Below are 21,366 nucleotides of genomic sequence, written 5' to 3'. Positions count from 1 at the left end.
GCTCGTACAGCTAACCCAATACATCTACATGTAATCGTACAGCTAACCCAATACATCTACATGTGCTCGTACAGCTAACCCAATAGAGGAGGGAGGTATGGTGCCAGGATGGATGTGGGTGCTGACCGGTCGGTGAGTGGGGTGATAACCAGGCGGTCGGTGCAGCCCAGGTACTCGTTGCAGTAGTGAAAGTCAACGTCCGTGATCTGGATAAGGCACTTATCCGTCTCCTCCACAAAGTAGAAGCGTGACTGCTTCAGCCACTCAAAGTCGGCCGTCGACTTGATGTTCATGCGCACCTGCGTAGCACGCAAAGTAAGTCAGTCGATCAGTCCATTCACTTGGACAGCTGGGGTCCATTGCTTTAATTAGAGGTGGCCTCAGCATAAGGCCTCATCCCACATCTCATTGACGACAGAAAACATGGAGTCATTGGACAATTCATGGAACCGGGGGTGACTGAGAGCTCTCAACCTAATTACTTTGGGACATCTGCTTTATCTGACATCAGTGGTGAAGCTTTAAAAGCGTATGTTAGTGTGCCATCCACTAACACGTCTTTAGTTTCATTTTTTCTTCTTTAAACAGCTGTAGCGGTCTATGGATGTTTCATTTTTTACGTGTTTTTGTATTTGGCATGGGCCACCCCTGACCCACCAACAACTTCCATGCACTCCTCCCATGTTCGTCACGACCACCTGAAACCCCACACCCCCACTTCTGCCCCCCCCTCCCCTCACCAGGTCATCAAAGATGTCCTTCTGGTGCACGTGGATGGTGATGAGCGTCTCGTACTTGACGCGCTCGCGTTTGGTGAGGTCGCGTGTTGTCATGTCGATCAGCTCATTGAGCAGGTCCAGGAACTTCTGGTTGGTGGCTGGCATGATCTACATCATTGTGGAACACACACTCATCAGATCAGTTAATTTTTGCTTTGCAGCCTGAATGACGTTTTCTCTAAGTTGTGTTGGTTTTAAAACAAAAGTATTCATGGTTCAATTATAGGTAATGATTACAATAGCAAATATAATGTATACAGTATATCAATGAAATTGCATCTTGTGACACTTTACAAAAAGAGAAAACCTGCTTTTATGATAGAAGTGGGATGGGGTTGGTGGGGTGACGTATTGTTTCCAAAGCATGGGAAGGAACATTGAGATGGTTTGGCCATATGGTGTGGAGTTGTGGAGGGCAACATCACAGAGTTTTTAAAACAGAGATTCGGGGAAGGAGATAAAATGGAAGACAAGATGGAAATGTGAAATAAACAGATACATCAGAATATCTGTGATGACAACAAAGGAGGCCTTCGACACACATAAGTGGAGGAGAGCGATCAGGGTTACCTCTGAGCAACTAGAAATGTGGGAACAGCAGCCATAAGAAGAAGAGGAGGTAAGGGCAGTGAAGGCCAGAAACGTGGCTTCATTCTCCAAGCAAACGTTGCATCTACTGGTCCCCACCTTGCGGTCATTTTTAGCATTATTGAGGGCCACCTCAGAGTCCCGCGTCCAGATCATCTGGATGGCCAGGAGGCCAACTTGTGCCGGGAAGGAGGTCTGGAACTCGTGCAGCTTGAAGGCACCGTCCTCAATGATGGCGGCCGCCTGGCGGATGACGGCGTGCACTGTGCTGCGCACGCCGGTGAGCAACGAGCCGAGCCACGTCTCCACATTCCCCTGCCACCCGCGCCACGGTCGCACATCAAAAGAATCAGAATATTTATTCATACTGGAGGAATCCGAGGAGGTATAAAGCTCTTTTTCACAGATGTTCAGTAGGGGTATCATGATCACAGCACTTATGTTCCAGTGGTTTTTGTGCACTCAGCTATGTAGGGATTTTAAAGCTTTTCTAAGTTTGAACGAGTTAATGCATTAGCACTTTTTGTCTATACATCTTTCTATCTGTAGCGAGGGGTCACGATAACCCTTGTGAAAACGATACAATGTAAATTATATTTTAGTATAAAGCTGTGTTGATATTAAGGAATTTCCATTAAAAAAATGGCCAAATTCGATTAAAGGTTTCCCAAAATTTGGAGATAAAAACCAACAGTAAAAGTATTTGCCTTGCTGGCTGAGGAGATGACGTCAAACACCATGCGTGAGCACCTCGCCTCCCTCCCGGTGAAGTACTTACACAAGATGCAGCTCCATGTGCAGCTTGAAAGGTAATGTTATTATCGCTAATTAAATACTTCCAAGCACTAAAACATGTTGCAAAGTATGGCGCAATATGTGCATGATTTTTCATTCTTGTTTTGTGTTCAATTCACAACACTGTGAAGTTTCGATTTAAAGCTTTCGTGACTGCACGGATTCATATTCTTGGTTCTTTCGGTAAAGTCACGTGGAAGGGAAATAATAATATAATTCTCACGACGTTTCGATTGCAATCGATTGCAATCGAAACGTTGTCAGAATTTTATTGCTTTATTTGTATTCTTTTATTATTTCCCTTCTACGTGACTTTACCGAAAGAACCAAGAATATGAACACTGTAAAGCTTTGCCGGTTCGTTGGTACAGTGAGACCTTAGCCGTGGGATGCGTGATAGTACTGGGTGAGTAATTGTTCACATCCCCTCACAACTTGATGAATTGTTACAATTAGATGTTGTAATTAAATTCAGAATCTATTATTTTATTTTGCCATTGCGGTTTATGCAGCAGCTCCAGCAGGTGCATGGCTTACGTGAACCAATTATATACAACATACATGAAGTAGAGTAAACAAAACCATAAACTATGCCTGTACCGTGAGCAGAAGCATAACATTTTCACTGCATTATTTCATGCGGAGTAGTGAATAATAAATAAATAAAATTTTACTTACTTGGGCCATGACGGGCTCCACCAGGGTGACGGATTCACCCTCCTGGGACTCGATGCTCAGGATCTGCTCGTAGTTCTTCTCGTGGAAGCCCACTTGGTTCACGTTATCGAACAGACCGAGCAAGTGAGCCTACACGCATGCGTACACGCGCATACTCAGCGACACGGCAGCCTCATCGCATCAGCAGGTACTCGCAAACAACATCAACAACTGCACTGTCATATTCTTGGTTCTTTTGGTAAAGTCACGTAGAAGGGAAACAATAAAATAATAAAAATATAAGAAGAACCAAGAATATGAATCCCTGCAGTCACGAAAGCTTTAAATCAAAATTTAACTGCACTGTCCTTGCAACCAAAGGGCTCTATGTGGCTTTCCCGTAAAATATGCATGTTCAAAGCATCTAAACGCAATTGTATCAAGAGATGTGTTGTAACCAGAGAGGGTTATATTCTAGACGATTAGATTGAGGATGGAATGAAATATCAGGAAGTGGAAGGATTTTTTTGTATGGGGAAATGATGAGGGAGGCAGAGGATAACAAAACGTCTTCCGCTTTTCCTCTTCTCTCTCCTTCCCTTCTCCATTCCCCCCCACCACCACCACTCATTTCCCATGTGTGTGACACGATTTGCAGGACACCTATCCTTAACCCTATCTGTGGCACGCACACACACACCTGTATTGTGTGCGGGTCTGACGCCTGACCCAGGATCTCCAGCAGGGCCGGGTCGGACACAAAGAAAAACCTGGGGAAGACCAGGCGCTTCTTCTCCAGGTAGCCCGTGAGGCTCTTCTGACACATCTCGAGCTGCTCTAGCAGGTGTGGTAGCAGCTGCGCCAGCGTCTCGTCGCCCACGCAGCACACAACAATGCCCGGGATTTCGTGCGCGCGCTGCATGATCTTCTGCCACGACTTATCGATGTTCTGGAATCGCTTGGCTTCCTAAAGGTGTGCCCACATACCCAAATCACAAACCGACAGCAGCAGTGAAAACGAAGTGGTTATCTATGCTAACGTTTGTGATCGATTAGTGGGAATGGTGGTGCTGTGGTTAACGTGCATGCTCTTGAACCCGGTGACCTTAGTTTAATTATTGGCTGTGGATACCAAGGAAAAAGGATTTACAACTCAATTCGTCCTATAAGCATTGAAATATAACAGTATCCAGAGATATCTGGTTCCTGGGAAACAACTCCTCTAAACTAACCTGCACTGGGCAACATGGTGGTGAATCATGGTCATATAACCCCTAAAAACCACAGGCATGGGTAGACCCTCATCCAACAGTGGATTGACAGAAAGGCTGTACGTGTATGTGGATTACATTGGGATTTGAAAAGTGTGGATCGTGTGTCTAGGGCAGGAAGTAGGACATACCTGGGGCAACTGCTTGGCAATGTCTCCACCAACGAACACGGCCTCCAGGTAAATCCAGAGGTTCTGCACCATCATCCAGTTTTCGATGATCTCCGTAGTATTGGATAACTTTTGCACCCACTGCTGGATGGTTGGCTTGAAGGGCACGTTGTACCTGCAGCAGCAAATATAAGGCATCAGTTACACAGATGTGGTAAATAAATGCTTTGAGCACAGTCAACATAATCATGTATTTAATGTCTCAAATCTGTAAATAATGAGAATATTTATCATAACAGACAACTCATTGCAGGCCAGAAAAAAACACAAGTTTCAAACATGTATATGAACATGCATTCAGACTCGTGCAATGTGCAAAAATCATCAACAATTCCTGGAGAACTGCTGAAGGACCTCAATGTAGTTCTTTAGAACCTTTTAGTTTTTACATAATTCTCGAGAACGAGTTTTTTACACACATTTCTGTGTGTTGTTAATCAGAATATTTACATCTCAATATTTATCAGATTAAATCGAATTAAGTATATTTTGCGGTATTCATTTCATTACCACAAAAATAACAAGGCTCGTTTATCAGCCATCAAATATTCACCGCCCCCTTCTCTCCAAGTGATTCAAGGTTGTGATTAAATGCAAACTATCTTTTTGGCAAAAATTTACCATCTAGTTTGTCTTTTTTAGAAAAAAATTATATCTAATTGGTACTTTTGTTGGCTGCTTTAGCTTTAATGTAATATTAACATCCACTCAGACATGTTCACCCCCTTGTGTGCTATTCCATCACCAGCCTTCATCCCAAACCGTGCCAAGATGAATCAAAAACAGGAATTCAATGGCTTGAATCGGCAGCTCCAAATGTCGTCGTCCTCTATCACCTTCCCCCCCACCCCCGCAAGCTTCTACGCTTCTCTCCCAATCACCTGTTGCTCATGAGCGAGGCGAGCACCATGAGGCTGTCTTCCATGAGGGCCACCTTCTCGGCCGTGTCACTGCCCTTAAGCAGCAGCTCGCCGCGTGACTTGAACGGTGCAAACGTGAAGCACTGACTGCTCCACTCGCTCACCACGGCCTTCAGCTTGGCGTCAATGTCACGTTCCTTTGTAGCGCTGATGCAGATGTCCTGCACAGCGATGATGATGATGACACACCGTGCATTGAGAAATCCAGCTCCCCAAATTCTGCAGCCCGCTTGACCTCTCTCTACACAGATCCGCTTAATGAGTTAACACATGGCTGAAACTTTGAAGCAATAACTTTTTTTCTATAGCCCTTTAGTTAAATAAATTACGTTTTAAAAATGCTTGCTCAACCACGCGCAAAGGAATATGTAGAGAATATGTACACGGATGGATTAAAACCTCCCCAGGCTGTGTTGATCATAGGGGTTGTTTGACCATTCTTCAACACAAGGGAGAAGTGACATAATTGCTAACATCAGTGGCAAGTGATATCTGTACCAATCATAGATGCCCACCCAACTCACACTGACCAGAATGGTGAACTACGGTCTAATATCCACCATGGCATGGGGAGGTCTTTATTCAATAGTTCATTAACAAAGAGCTGATAAATACTGTGATCATCATTAATGACTTCGAATAACTAGCTGGGCGTGTTGAATTGTGTGGAAGATAGGAAGAGCGGGCAGTACCTCGATGTCATCCTTGAACGTAAGAAGAGGAGCCTCCATGATGTTCTTGAGAGCAAAGTGGTCCGACTCGATGTCAAATGTGTGTCCAGTTACGTTCGTGATGCGCTCCCAGTGTCGCGACATCATCGCCTGGGGCAGTATGGAGGCGCAGAGAGGCGATGGTTAGTGTCTTCTTCCAGAAAAAGTGATCGCAAGCCGGAACCTGGGACCAAAGTTTGTTGTCCTTCCCCCACACCTCTGAATAGCACGGTTGGCTACGTATGGTGCAAAAAACATTCAACATACATACAGTAGGTGACAGTGGCATGGGGGCCAATGGTTATATATTGAACTGTATTGTAGACAATTATTAAAACTGTTATTATTCATATTACACTGCATTACCCCGGTGTAATAATGATCGAGTCTCAACTCGTTTTTCAGGAGCGTCCTGCTACTTGTTTGCTATAGGGGGTGATAAATGCTATGCATTTCCCAATTAAGAAATATGGAAGTAACTTTTCTAATTTGGACCATGACACTGACACACAGCGGCCTAGCCTTCTTCGAATGACATCACGGGATCTTTAATGTTCACTCTGAAGCAGACGGTGCATATTTTTGAATACAACCGCTGTATTAACTAGTGCAGCCTGCCGGATTCGAACCGTGAACCTCTGCAACAAACAGCTCGGCCATGTCACTGCCCCTAATAAGATACGGATTCTTTAGACAGAAAACTGAGATAGGATGTCGTGTAGTGCTTGTCTTAGTTATACTATTAAACTGCATCCGTTGATGGTGTCATTTAGAAGGAATACCAGTGCAGAAGGCAACGGAAAACCACGTCAACCGTTATTCCATAGCTATGGTTCAAGAAGCTCAAGTGGGACAGGATGGGATGGAAGGAGATTGAGCTATGGACATGCCCTTGGATAGAGAACTTGACAAAGTGAGAGGGAGTAGCAAGTGAAGAAAATTGATTTTGGATAAAAATATGCACCCTTAACCTTTAATTTCTCCTTCTGCATCGGCAGAACAAAATAGCGGGAATTGTCAAGGAAAGTGGTAGTTATTTCTCACAACCAAAGTTTCCCTTTGGTGATGCTAAGTTACAGACATGGACCTTATTGGCCATCATCTCCAGCAGCGGACACGTCTCATTGAAGTTGTCGATCTTCTTTTTGAGGTCCTCAAATGCCTGCCACTCCTTCAGGGCCTTCGGCAGCTTGCGGCACCTGGCCAGAGCAACAAAAGTCAACGGCAAAAATAATTAGATTTTTTCAAATACAGTAAAACCTTGGATTGCGAGCATGATTCGTTCTGGAAACGTGTTTGTAATCCAAAGCACTCGTATATCAGTTGTGATCACGTGACGCTCGGCAGACAAAGCGTATACGTACTACTCGTATTGCAAGACCTCGCTCGTTTATCAATTTAATATTTATTTAAAAATTTTGCTTGTCTTGCAAAACACTCGCAGAGCAAGTTACTCGCGATCCAAGGTTTTACTGTACGCAAAAAAAACTATTTATATAGCAACTAAATGTAATCGCATCTCAAGATGCTTTATATATAAAAAAAAATACAAAGGGTAAAAGCATGGAAGGTGGAGAGGGGTTCAGGACAAGAAATCATGGGAGAGAGGAGAGATGGCACAACTGCGGCACAGCCCGGGAGGAAGCAACAGGTGCTCAGCACCAACAGAAAGAGCGAGAGCACCAACAGAACAATGAGCCGTAGACACAGCCGGGGCAGCCAGGGCAGTGCACTCCTCTAATTTTCCGTATGTTGGAAACTGAACAATTTTCTCTCAGTACCGTATCACGCTGTCATCCCTTTAATATCGCTACCTGTATCGTATTGCTGTATATACGCTCTGCACTTCCTATGATTCCATGAAATGAAATAACACTACCCATTATTAAACTAATGGAACATATACTATATCTAATTGTTGATTTTAATATTAATTTTTAACAGAAAGCAATCACTTCCGAATGTTTACGGTGCATTCGGCAAGGTCTAGACTTCACATACAGGCACACAATAACAAAGGTGGAGTAGGCTCTTCTACAAAGACAAAGAGCTCCCATATAACCTAACAGACTATTGGAGCAAGTGCTGTTAGCGAGCACCTATAAAGGCCGGCAGGGCTCACGAAAAGGTGGGTGGCCAGCACCACCCCCGGCCACCTTCGTCTCCCCAGTGGCGATGTTTACACACCGCACCAGGTACTAATTTGAGTCTGAGTCAACCTAGGGGAGGCCCAGGACCAGTTCAGATAATCGTCACTGGTGTTGGCCATCAGCGGGAATGGAACTCGTGTAGCCAGGTTCGTAGCGCAGTGCACTAACCGCTACACTACCGCTCCCCACTACAACAACAACCGCCATTCGCCACTAAGTGGCGTTGACGTCACCACGGCGCTTATGCCAGGCTATGTGCACGTTGAGGCCACGTGAAGTGTCGAACGCCCGCTGGCAGGAGGTCACGGGGCAGACCCAGGTGTCACGGGTCGACTGACTGAGATGACTGGCTGATGCACCACCTGTGCCCCCTACTGTGCCAACTTGCTGTGCTTTAGCCACAGGGAGCTCTGCTCGTTGTTGTGAGTGTCGCTCCTCCCCCCTCCATTGTTGTTGGAGGGCGACTGCCTCCAACTGCCCAGTAGCATCCTTCAAGAGCCTCCCCCACAGAGGCCGATCTTGATACTGCTGGTACCAGTCATCGGCAGGTCCACTCAGCTCCACATCCTCTTGTACCACATCACTCCATCTCTTCTCTAGCCCGTGCCACGCCCGTTTAGCCCCCTCGATCCGGCCGAAGAAAAGCTGTTTAGGCGTGCAATGACTGGGCATGCGGGCTACATGACCCAGCCAACGCAGCCTTGCCTGCCGGAGGAGCTTACCGCTTGGACTTTGTCCAGATCTTTCAAGGATATGTGAGCTCCTCACACAATCCAGTCTAATTAAACCCAGGATGGATGGAAGGCAGGCCAGCCTAAATGTTTCTAACCGGCGAAGATGTTCCATTAGGGGGGTCCACGTTTCGCGAGCGTAGAGAAGGGAGGCAATGACTGTGGCCGAGAAGACCTGAAACTTCGTGCGGAGCGACAGACCAGGTAGCTTCCACGCAGCGTTACGCAACCAATGAAAATATAATGCCGCTCGACTGATTTGGAGTGAGACATCTGCTGTCAAATCGGAGCCGGTCATGAGCACACTGCCCAGATATGGGAAACTCTCCACAACTGCCCTATCACCAATTGCGAGTTGTGGGGGTGGAGTGCCTGATGGTACAAAATACCCAGGCAGGTGCTGAGTTTTGGTGGGGCTGATGGTAAGTCCCCACCTCTTAGTGGCAAGCTCCAGGTTCAGCATCCGCGCCTTCAACTCCTCCTCTGAGTGAGCAGCAATTACCAGAACATCGGCATACATAACATGCTGAGTAATAGGGAGCCATCCCTTGACCGCACCCAGGCAGCCTCCCATAGTATCTGTACCAGATGGAAATTTCTCCGGTACAGCTATTAAAGGCTTCACGAACTACGTGGTGGAAATATGTTAAATAATGTGGGATCCAGAGGACATCCCTGTCGCACCCCAAAGTGAACAGGGAATGGCTCTGACTCCCGGCCATGTAGTTTTACCCGGGTGCGCTCACCATCATGAAGGTCGTTAATGATTGTGAGCAGTGGGTCAGGGACTCCGAAAGCACAAACAACAACCTAGAGCCCAGGCCTACTGATGGTATCATAGGCCTTGACCAGGTCAATAAAGCAGAGATGTAGGTCTTGTGGGAATTCTCTACAACTCTGTTGTATCAGACAGACAGAAAATATGGCATCTGTGCAGGACCGCCCTTTCCTGAAACCATATTGGGGCTCCGCAAGCCTCTCATCAGCGTGCCTGGCAAGGCGATGTTGAATAATCCTTGCCAGGTCCTTTCCCGGTACACTGAGGAGTGAAATGCCCCTGTAGTTATTACAGTCTGTGCGGTCCCCCTTCTTAAAGAGGGAGACCACCAGGGCATCCTTCCAATCCTGCGGAACCTGTCCAGTGGTCCAGACTGTTGTTATGATGTCATGTAGGGCTGTCTGTGCACAAACGCCACTCTCCTTCAGCATTTTGCTTGGGAGATCATCTCTGCCTGGTGCCTTTCTTGATCTCAGGCTGTGGATCGCCTTCAGTAATTCCTCAACAGATGGCACCTCAGCCAGCCACTCACAGGGGGTGACTTCTCCATCCAATATTTGAGGCACTGCAGCCTCAGCAGGGTCATCTCCACTTTGTCCCACGATGATTTCCAGGCTGAGGGATTTTCCCTCCCCCAGGACCTCACAGAAATGCTCAGCAAATCTGCAAATCTGTTTCTGGGGATTGGATCAACGTTCTTTCCCCTAATGATGGTAATAGGTGTGGCGCTGAAGGTTACTTTTTTGATGAAATTAAAGGGCGATTTGTGATCGTGGGCCATTGAGGCGACCACCAACCATCCTTGCAGCGCCTCACGGCTCTCCGAACCTCTGAACGAAGGCTGCGGTAAGCCTCCTCATTCTCTGACGTGGGATGCTGTAGACGATGAGAGTGGGCCTGTCACTGTTTCTCAGCTAGCCTGAACACCTCCTCTGTCAGCCAGGGTCTCTGAGGAGGTCTGGACCGAAGTACCCACAGTAGCCATTGCAGCTGCATGAGCCACAGTTCTAAACCTCGCCCATTTTCCCTCAATATCAGGAGGAGTTGGGGACGATGCCAACCCCAGCCGCAAGTGATGATGAAATTCTCGCTTGCAACTTTAATCAGCTAGCTGAGACCATGCCACTATGGGTTTGAATGGGGTCCTGGGTGTACACCCACCACCGGAGTGGAAGAATGGCAGGCGCATCTTACAAATGACAAGTCGATGGTCAGTGGGCAGATCAGCTCCACGGTAGGTCCTGGTGTCAAGGACATGGGCCCGCATTCGCTGTTCTGTCACTATGTAGTCCAGCAGATGTTCTTGCTTGGACCCGGCATGCATCCATGATGTTGTGTGGATGCGTCGATGCCAGAACAGCGTGTTGGTAATTACAAGCCCATGGGCTGCACAAAAATCTAGCAGCCTCCTACCATTGTTATTGAGCTGATCTGGCGCATGTCTTCCAATAACTCCAGACCAGGTGCTAGCATCATGACCAACTCGGGCATTGAAGTCACCCAACAAGATGACTCTATCCCGAGGGGCCACTTTAGTCAGCACCTGTGATAGCAGGTTATAGAAGGCATCTGACTCATCGGCCTTGCCTACATCCCTCCACGGATGTTCGTCTTCGGTGGGGGCATAAATAATCACGACCACCACTCCTCGCCTCTGGTTGATGGGAAGGCGAGCCCAAAGTAGCCTCGGGCTTACAGCTTCCCAGACCTCACCGCCACGCTCCCACGCCCCCTTCAAAAGCCACTCCCTGTTGTTTGGCTGTCTTCTTCCCCGAGTGGACCGGCTCTGGCTCCTACCACCATGAGGGGTAGGAGCCAGAGCCGGTCCACCAGACCTCCTGAATACCACAGAGATCCAGGCGGTACCGGTCCAGCTCCCGACAGAGGAGTGGCAGCCTCTCTTCCGCAGTGAGCGTTCGGACATTCCGCGTGGCCATCCGTAGTGGCTTTTTGTTGATTCTGGAGGAGCCCGAGGGTAAGGATTCAGTCTCCTGGAAAATGGGGTTTGGCCAGGAGACAGCATAGACGCCTGTCCCCCCGGGGCCTCCGGCACAAGCTTAATAATTTTTTACATCGTAGTTTAGTGGTAGTTAATTGAAGGTGGAGGGGTTACCAGCCCCTCACACCCGTCCAGAGCCCCCATTTGACTGCTGTAGTCATTACAAACGCCATGAATGGGAAGGCCAATCGAAATTTGCCCTAACCCCCACGGCACTGCCCACTACAACGTTGCCGTCCGGCACCACGAGGAGGTAGGGAGTTGTTTTTTCTCCCTGCTACACACACAAACACATACACACATGTGCACACATGCAAAGACAAAGATCCCCCATATATCCTTTAACAGACTTTTGGGGCAAGTGCTGTTAGCAGGCACCTATGAAGGCCATAACGGCACACATACATACACACACATATACAAAAACAAAGATCCCCCATATAGCCTTAACAGACTGTAGGGGCAAGTGCTGTTAGCGAGCACCTATGAAGGCCGGAACGGTACACGAGGGGGTGGGTGGCCAGCACCACGCCCGACCGCCTTTGTCTCCCTAGTGGCAATGTTTACACACCGCACCAGGTACTCATTTGAGGCTGAGTCGACCTAGGGGAGGCCCAGGACCGGTTCAGATAATCGTCACTGGTGTTGGCCGTGAGCGGGAATCGAACCCGGGTCGCCAGGTTCATAGCGCAGCGCGCTAACCGCTACACTATCGCTCCCCAACACATACAAATACACATACACACAGATAAACATACACACACACGTGCAAACATACATACACACACAGACACACACAGACACACACAGATACACACATACACACAGTACATACTGTACAGAAAATAAACACATGCTATAAAACGAAAAAAATAACGTAACGCTACAAACAATTCTATTCATCTTAATCTTGGTGAAGCTGGGGCTGGTGAAGGCGGCGTAATGCGGCATAAGGCGGCTGCCCGCCTTAGCACTCGCTCCACGGTATTCATCCGCAGCCTCACCGCGCCGCACTATTTGCGCTGACATAACTAACATAAACATTTCCGCATATAGATTTTTTTTCATATGATTTATGGGAGCATTTCTGTAACGTCGGATTTCCATAAGTCGGGTCTTCCGTAACCCGGGGACTACGTGTACCAATGAGTCTCAGGGCATCCTTCAAAGATTCTTCACCAAACAAGTCTCATAGCAAACAGAAAACTGGGGCCTTTAAATAACGAATGACATGGGTGTAGTTTCCCCCTTCGCTTTTGCCATCATCAGTGAGCCCCACTACCCCCTCCCCCCTGGGGTCGCTCCACCCGCCAGTCCCTACTTGTTCTGGAAGTCCAACAGCTCGTTATTGATCTTCTCGATGTCGAGGTCGCTCCAGAGGATCTCGTAGTATCCGTCGACGCTCTCAATGACCGTGTTGTAGAGCCCGTACAGCTTCTGTAGCAGCGCCAGCTCTCGGCGGATCCGCTGCAGCTCGGGGTAATCTGCAAGTACAGGAGCAGTGGTTATGGTTAAGGGCACGGGATGGAGGGTGGTGGAAGTCGCAAAGTGGTGTATCATTATTCATGACCGCTCTCCCTTCCTTAAACTGACAGAGATATATTTTCTTGACATTATGGTTATCCTTTATATTTTTTACTTGGTATTTTCGAATCAAGTGACTAGGTCAAACATTGCTGGAGAAGTCATGTAATGAGCAATAATATACAATTACAATATGATGAGAATAAATAAAATATCGAAATAATTCCACATTTCAAGATATTGTATGGAAACAGTGGGCTATTTTATTGTAGAAAGAGGTAGTCACATGCAGAGGAAAACATGTTTTTTTTTCGCCTGGACTTTAACAGGGGCAAGAAGTCAACATCACACATGGCAGGAGGAAAGGAGTCCCAGATAATGGGGCAGCAGAAGAGAATGAGCGATCTCCCACTGAGAGAAAGTTCACTGAGGAGCTTTGACAGAAGGTTTTGATTGCTGGAGCAGAGAGTGCGAGGAGGATCTTGAAGACAGAAAGTATCATCTTGAAATTGAGCTGTGATAGAAATAGGAGCCAGTGGAGTGATCAGAGTATTGGGGTGATCTGGTTTCATTTACAAGTATGTGTGAGAAATGTGGCAGGAACATTTTTAATGAGATATTTTTTGAGAATTCTGGAAGTCATACAATGACATAATTCCACATCTGGTGGAAGCATATTGAGAAATACAAATGCCAAACATTGATGAATCTGCACGGTACATCTGACACAGGATGATCACGCAACGCACCTGTGACCGGCAGCCCAAAGAGTTCCTCTCCACCCGAATAGGTGGTAAACTTCCGCCACAGGTCGTCAAACTGCATCTGGCACATCTGCAGTCGGTCGCTTGCCTCCTGTGGAGCGATCCCTGCCTCTCCAGGCCCCCTGATACAGAGGCAAAATGTGTAATTATTAAACTAAGATAACTGTCAACATTCAAAGTGATTTGCTGCTCAAACAATTGATGTGGTACTCATCTCCTGTTTACAGCCCTGAGACAGTGTTGGAAATTCTACATTCTACAGAGGCAAGTCTATCCAGAGGTCAACTCCTGTTGACTTCCCGTGTTATCGACCTCGAAGGTATGATCGTCTGAATCAACCCCCAATCAGGATTTGAAATCGCAATCTTCCAATTGTGAGCCGCTCACCCTACCACTGAGCAACCGGGCCAGAACTTAAATAGACTATTTTAAAACCAGGTAAGAACCCATTTAAACGAGGAGTCTATTAATTGAGACCTGGGTCAAAAATAAGTATATAAACATGTGCAGCCCTTTTTTTCAAATTCTCTGTTGGAAAAAGGCCTCCCCACACCGTGCAGGTTGTTGGGGTTATTTGACAGAACTTCACCAGGCTCATCAGTGTGGGTTAGTGAAGGCAGGGAACATAGAAGTTGGAACATAGTACAGTAAAACAATGTATTTTTCTGCACTGTGCTGAAAATGTAGCCCCACTGAGAAATACACCATAAAGTGAACAGATCCCAGAGTGTAAATAACTAAAACACAGCAATTAAACAATGCTCCAGGAACAATAACATTTTACAGAATTAAACAAAATATGGATCCAAGTGTAACCACATTTTTTTAAATCTAAGCCAAAACAAATAACAAAATACAATTTTAGAATCATGAAATAAATATATGTGAGTGCTCATGTATGTGTTTATGAGGAACATGCACACATACAAAGACAAAGATCCCCCATATAGCCTTTAACAGAATGTTGGGACAAGTGCTGTTAGCGAGCACCTATGAAGGCCGGCACAGTACACGAGGGGGTGAATAGCCAGCACTTTGCCCGGCCGCCTTTGTTTTCCCAGTTATGTCTATACACCAGACCAGCTACTCATTTGAGGCTGAGTCAACCTAAGGAGGCCCAGAACTGGTTCAGATAATCATCACTGTTGGTGGCCATAAACAGGAATTAAATTCGGGTTGCCGGATTTGCAGCGCAATGCACCAACCGCGACACTACCGCTCCCGCTACACATACAGAGGCACAGAGACATGTAAGCTGGTTAATAATGACTCACTAAACTAAATTATAATTTGGTTTTGTACATTATTTGGTGAAATTCTAGCTTTGAAAATTAACGATATTACTTGTGTTATGCAGCAAGACAGTGTAATCTTTATTATGCAAATGATAAAAAGGCCAACAGAACTATTTTTTGGAAAAAGCCTTGTGAGAGATCTCTTCCATGGCCATTCTCTGACACATGGGGGTTCTGCTGTCAGACATTTCCAAATGGATCCTGTATCTTGTGACATGATGCTGGTAGCACAGTTGGAATATATTGGGGAAAAAGACAACAAAAATAAAACAGATATCATAGCATTTGCTGTATAACTGCTGAGAAGCCAAACACGCAGGAACATCTGTATGGAATTGTAAATAACAATACACTTATTTATTAATAAGTGAAAGAAATAGCTTCACAGGAAGCTGGTTGCAAAGTCAAATGAGCGAGCATACATGAGGACAGACAGGAGGACGGCTCCACTCACTGGGTGTCGTAGTCGAGCTGGAAGGAAGAGAGGTCTTTGTGGAACTCCGCGACACCGGTCAGCAAGTCGGCCTTCATCGTAGGTTGCAAGATCACCAGCGTGTTCTGCACCTGCACACTCTGCAGGGATCAAGGGGCATCATCTGTAGCTACCAAATATCTGGGAAGCTCAACTGGGGACACATGGTGAACTAGAAGACCCTCCATCTATCAGCCCCACAACATTTTACATAACCATGCCCACTCAACTACTAGTTCTGCCTACATAGTGAGTGGCCATTCACCTGACATTGGCCCCCCCTACTACTCATATGTTTGGGAGTTGACTAAGCCCATCTTTCTTCCAGGGTCGATAAAATTAGTACTACTTTGTGGAACAGTCGACACTGTTTGTCCTATGCATAAATTAACTTCTGCCAGAGGAATAATTCATTTCCACCACCGTCTCATGGATGTAAACATGAAATGAGCACTGTCTCACTGCAAAGAAAGTATATATATTAAAGAAGGAATAGGTTCCTAGTCTCTCCTTTAAAGCAACGACAGGACGATACCTGGGTCATGAGGTTCTTCCAGCAGTACGCAAGGCCATCCACGCGGTCAGCACTGCTGTCGCGGAACGTGAGGTCGTATTTGGCGAGCATGGCGAAGGCCTCCTCCACAGGCCCGATGGCCGATTCCATCTGAATCTCGGCAGCGCGCAGCTCGGCCAGAGCCGCCATCGCTGCCCGCACATCCTCCAGGTCACAAATGGGTCGCGCCAAATGTTTGGCCATGGCCTCGGAGAAGGCGAGCACCTCGTCGGTGGAGGCCGACGCCTTGCGGTTGAGGGCGGCGCCAAACGCACGCTTCCACGTGCGGCACTCCTGCACGAGCGCCAACTTGAGTGGCTCGGTCATGGCAAGCACGGGCCCCACGGCAAAGTGCGCCGGCAAATCCTGCACCTGCTGCTCCAGTTGCTGTAGGGAGAAGGGTAACCAGGTTGGGTGAGTGCCTGACCTTTTATATTATTTTGTCACTTTTCCCCAGTTTCATCCCAATTGTGCTATTTGCGGCCTAACATGAGACGAAGTATCCAGATGGATCTCTTGCACATTGATGCAACTCTTCGTGATAGAGAATGGCTCAAGAAAGTGGATACCACAGGATTGCCTCTGAAATCCAATCAAGTGACCTAGTCCACATAAGTAGAGGGGCAGCACTTTCAAACCCACTCTGCTTTTTCAGAGTAATGTTGTTTGCATGAGTTAAACTGATAGATGTTTTGTTTTGATAGATGGAATTGATTCAAGTAAAGTGCAGAAACACTTTTAAGGTAAGGAATGTTTAGTGCAGCAATCTTTGGTGACAAAGCTGAGATCATCAACTCATTATGCTGGGTATATACAGGCAGCTGAAAGCCAGATTTGAACCCAGGATCTCAGCAGTGAAAGCAGTGCTCTGAACTCTGAACCAACTGCCCCTGTTGAGTGCCTGATATTGTGCTTAACTTTTCGTGACAATGTGTGGAAGCTTCTAAAGTGGCTCAATGCGGCAGACATTAAAACGTTCACCTACATGTTGTTGACGCTAAACGTGAAGGTGGGAGTTTAGTAATTTACTGAGGGTGATCACATTCACTCACAGCATAGTACACCATCTGCGCGTTAAACTCCGACATGGTGGGATCTGTTGTCATAAACTCCTTCACCATCTCCTCTGGTTCCTGGAGCACAAACATTCGTTCTCTGGTTAGTGAAACCAATATTTAGCACTGGATGTTTGTTTCACAACTGAAATACTGGATGTCAGAAAATAAAATTTTGACTTAAAACTTTTGTGACTGAAGGAATTCATATTCTTTGGTTCTTTCGGTAAAGTCACGTATATAGAAAAATAATAATAAATAAATTGAATACATTTTTTTTTACACTTTAATGCAGACTGTAGCCTGGTTCTAAATCAGAGTGAGTGTACTGGCAATCTATAATGTAGAATATAGCCTGGTTATTAAGTTTGGTGAGTGTATTGGCAGTCTATAATGTAGACTGTAGCAATGGTTATTAAGCTGAGTGAGTGTACTGGCAGTCTATAATGTAGACTGTAGCCTGGTTCTTAACCTTGGTGAGTGTACTGGCTACAGTCTACATTATAGACTGCCAGTACGCTCACCAAGGTTACAGAACCAGGCTACCGTCTACATTATTATATATTTTTTCTTTTCATTCACTTTATTTTTTTTATTATTTTTCTATCTACATGACTTTACCGAAAGAACCAAAGAATATGTCAGAAAATTCGTTTAACATTTTCAGGCAGACATCTAACATCAAGATTTTATCTGCTTAAACAAATGCTGCTGGAAAAAACATCGGTCCGGAAGGCTGATCAGCTCACGTTAGCCATAGCTGGCAATCAAATTCTGGTTGCCGGATTTATATATCGGTGCGTTATCCACTGCACCACTGTTCCATCCAGGGTCATAGGAGCAAGCCAAAAATCCTCTACGCCACCTTCCTCACCCAGAGAGAATTCACCTCATTAATCACTTCAGTCTCCTCCATCATTCATATGTCTCACTTGGGTGGAGGGAGGCTCACCTGGCTCCAGAGGCTAGAGAAGCATGAGAAGTTCTTGAGGACCTCGGTGGACTCCACACGAAGAAACGACAGGACGGAGCTCAGGTGGAACATGACTTTGCCCACGTCCTTGTGCTCAGTGATCTGCTTGTCCAGCGTCCGTGGGTTTATCTGCTTGATGACGATATTCTCGTCGCCAAGTTCCCGCGCCACCTGCATCTCCAACTGGGGACAGCAGTGTTTATGGAATCTCTCAATATTCCATTATTCTCTCTGGTTGTGTTTGATCAAAATATGACTGCCATGGCCTACATCAGAGGTTGGGAATCTTGTCCTTCCTGTGGGCCTAGTAAGACATTAAAATAGCTTTAGTCGGTCACACATTCGTTGACACTAAACTTTGATCACTCTAGGAATGTATGCATTAACAGTGTGCTCAGAGATACTTGCAAGACAACAGGAGAGTTTGCTAAACTTAGAAACACGGTGTTGCCAGATCAAATATTTCCCTCTAATACCTACTTAATGTGGCTAAGATTATTGAAGTGTCAGGTATTGTTGATGGGTCATTTTGAAGTGGCGGGTTCTCATGTGGTAGCAAACCGTAGGATCCTTACCTACCCTTAGCAGAAGCAACCGTTATCTAATATTTTCCCACTAAAAAAATGCACGCCCACCTTCAAGTTACTTTGAGCAGAGTAAATCACTGAATTAAAATTACAGGTGCCAAGAGATGAGTTCTGCTGACTGCTGCCTTGATCGATGAGTCTTACCTGCTGCTGCTTCTGCTGCAGGTGAGCGTACTTCCACACCGAGATGTCCTTTGCCATACCCAGCATCACGTTCACAGCTTTGTTCAGCGACGACTAATGGGAAAATGGAAATATATTACGCAACCATCGCTGTTATACGTTCAATGACACAGCCTCATGTCCACACGCTTACAAATATCCAAACACAAAGTCAGCAATCTTACATTTAGATTTGCAAATAACCAAATGTGACTAATTAGGTCAGATTTTAGAAGTTAAGCAGGGTTGAACCAAGTTAATATTTGGAAGGGTGGCCACCAAGGCTTGCCAGGTATTGTCAGGGCCGGATCATGGTCCCGTGAGGCCCCTGGGCACATGTCTTTTGGAGGCCACCCCCCCACCCACCCGCTTTCCTATATTGGTGTCTTTCTTGCCTTCCTCCTCGCAAAATCATCCACTAGATCGTCAAAATCTAGCTGTCTGACAAGGTCTGACTCTATTGACATAAGCGACAATGAGCTGAGACGTGTTCGGCACATGCTACTCCGCAGCTCATTATTTATTCTGCCTAAAAGGAAAAATGTCCGCTCACCCTGGCAGTTTGTCACTGGCAAAGTTAGAAAAATCCAAAGTGCCACGAAAACATTGGGGAACACTGACTGCAGATTCAGTTCCTGCAACGTCTCAAAGAATCTAGTTGGGCACTTCTCACCCTCAGAGTCAGACATGAAAGACTTGAATTGGGTGAGTTCGTTGGCAAAGTTCATGTCCAGGTCTGATGGATATGCAGTGGAGAGTGCATTTACCTTTTCCACTATGACATCACTGTTAGACACCTGATCTGACATAAACAGAACTCCAAAGAAACTGGTCAAACACTTGTAAGCGCCCAAGTGATGTTCAAGGCATGCCACTAGCTTATCAATAACCACATAAAATGTTTCTATTTTGAACTTCTCCCTCCCCTCAAGTGTCACACCTGGCTCTGAGCTCTCATCTGCAAATATTTTGTGTTTGCGTTGAGTAGATAAAAGAAAAAAATAGAAAAGCACATAAAAGAAAATAACCCTAACCCTTTAAAAAGGCTGTTAGAAAATAGCCCTTCGGAGGGATTGTTGAAATAGCCTTTAAAAAGGCTGTTATTTTAGAAAAAGACTAGCTTTACTACCCGGCTTCGCCCGAGACTTGGATTCTTGTCTTGGATTAATACACGGCCTATGCGGAGGGTGGGGGGGGATGCATGACGTCAGCAGGCACACTGCGTGATGCTGCCGCATGCGGGTGACATCACAGATGTGACGTCACCGCTCACTTGCCGTGCAAAATATATCCATTATTGCGCCCCCCCCCATCCCAAAAATACAAAAGTCTATTTTTATACTTTTTGCATTGTGTACAGTCTGGAAGCGACCCACATGCCAAATTTAAAGTTTGTTGCATGTCGGGAAGTATGCTAAACATTTAGAACAGACACACATTCACAAATTTCCATTTTATATATATAGACGAGGGGGTGGGTGGCCAGCACCACGCCCGGCCGCCTTTGTCTCCCCAGTGGCAATGTTCACAAACCACAGCAGTTACTCGTTTGAGGCTGAGTCGACCTAGGGGAGGCCCAGGTCCGGTTCAAATAATCGTCACCGGTAGTGGCCGTGAGCGGGAATCGAACTCAGATCACATGGTGTACAGTCTGGAAAGTACCCACATGGCAATTTTTTGTTGCATGTCGGGAAGTACGCTAAACATTTTGAACACACATAATCACAAATTTCCCTTTTATATATATATAGAGATGAAAAAAGTATCTGAATATATGACTGTGGCGTACCAAGAAAAAAAAAACAGGCATCTGTCTGTGGCTTTCCTACCAATAAATGTCTTATATACCTGCCTGACACAGAGAGAATTATGTTGCTTGAAATTCAAAAGATAACTTTTTTTCATTGGCTGAACAACCAACAAAGGTTTCTGATAAGTCAGTGCAATGACTTGCTGGAGACTATGCACATAGGCCACACCCCATCGATGGGTAGGGGAAAAAAAAACCTCGTAAGAGCTGTCGACAATTTGCATGTCAACGTTAGCATTATCTACTTCCGTGGATCTAAAAACAGACGGTCTATGGAAAAAAATGAATGGGGTTTTCCTTCATCTTTAAGTATGGATTGGGTCTATTATATATGCGTTAGTGTATGAAAAAATGTAGCTTTTGGCATATTTTTTAATGTTTCACAAAACCACGGTATAATTTTTATACTTGATTTGTCAATGGCAAACTAAGCTCTCAACAAACGACGAGCCCTCGGTCTCACCAGCTGGCTTTTTAGTGCAGCTAATTTGGTTGTAAGGGCAGCTAGCTGGCAAAAATGACAGCTTGCTAACTAATTTCTGTTAACAAGCTGAATCATATGGGCAGCTAGCTAGGGGAAATGGGCAGCTAGCTAAAATAAAGGGATAGCTAGTTATGGTAAG

General features: G+C 46.0%; 1 protein-coding gene across 2 annotated transcripts in view; it reads right to left on the bottom strand.

Moving 5' to 3' along the window:
* Positions 1-21,366, bottom strand: part of LOC116947221 (dynein axonemal heavy chain 5-like) — a 95,587-nt gene that overhangs the window by 35,092 nt on the left and 39,129 nt on the right. For both annotated transcript variants that reach the window (XM_032962729.2, XM_032962738.2), the window contains exons 25-40: positions 18,916-19,008; positions 18,164-18,367; positions 17,209-17,289; positions 16,139-16,543; positions 15,586-15,704; positions 13,822-13,958; positions 12,870-13,032; positions 6,978-7,089; positions 5,873-6,001; positions 5,142-5,341; positions 4,222-4,375; positions 3,520-3,786; positions 2,841-2,969; positions 1,467-1,682; positions 741-887; positions 127-299 (exon numbers count right to left, since the gene is read on the bottom strand). In XM_032962729.2, the coding sequence (XP_032818620.1) occupies positions 127-299; positions 741-887; positions 1,467-1,682; positions 2,841-2,969; positions 3,520-3,786; positions 4,222-4,375; positions 5,142-5,341; positions 5,873-6,001; positions 6,978-7,089; positions 12,870-13,032; positions 13,822-13,958; positions 15,586-15,704; positions 16,139-16,543; positions 17,209-17,289; positions 18,164-18,367; positions 18,916-19,008 (2,729 nt within the window). The remainder of the gene's footprint in view (positions 1-126; positions 300-740; positions 888-1,466; positions 1,683-2,840; positions 2,970-3,519; positions 3,787-4,221; positions 4,376-5,141; positions 5,342-5,872; positions 6,002-6,977; positions 7,090-12,869; positions 13,033-13,821; positions 13,959-15,585; positions 15,705-16,138; positions 16,544-17,208; positions 17,290-18,163; positions 18,368-18,915; positions 19,009-21,366) is intronic.

This window comes from Petromyzon marinus, chromosome 2 (genome assembly GCF_048934315.1).
Source record: "Petromyzon marinus isolate PM22_M1 ecotype Great Lakes invasive population chromosome 2, UKy_Petmar_22M1.pri1.0, whole genome shotgun sequence".
In the NCBI taxonomy this organism is placed as follows: domain Eukaryota; kingdom Metazoa; phylum Chordata; class Hyperoartia; order Petromyzontiformes; family Petromyzontidae; genus Petromyzon; species Petromyzon marinus.
The sequence above is the reverse complement of the archived record's forward strand: the minus strand, read 5'-3'. Positions and strand labels throughout refer to the sequence as shown.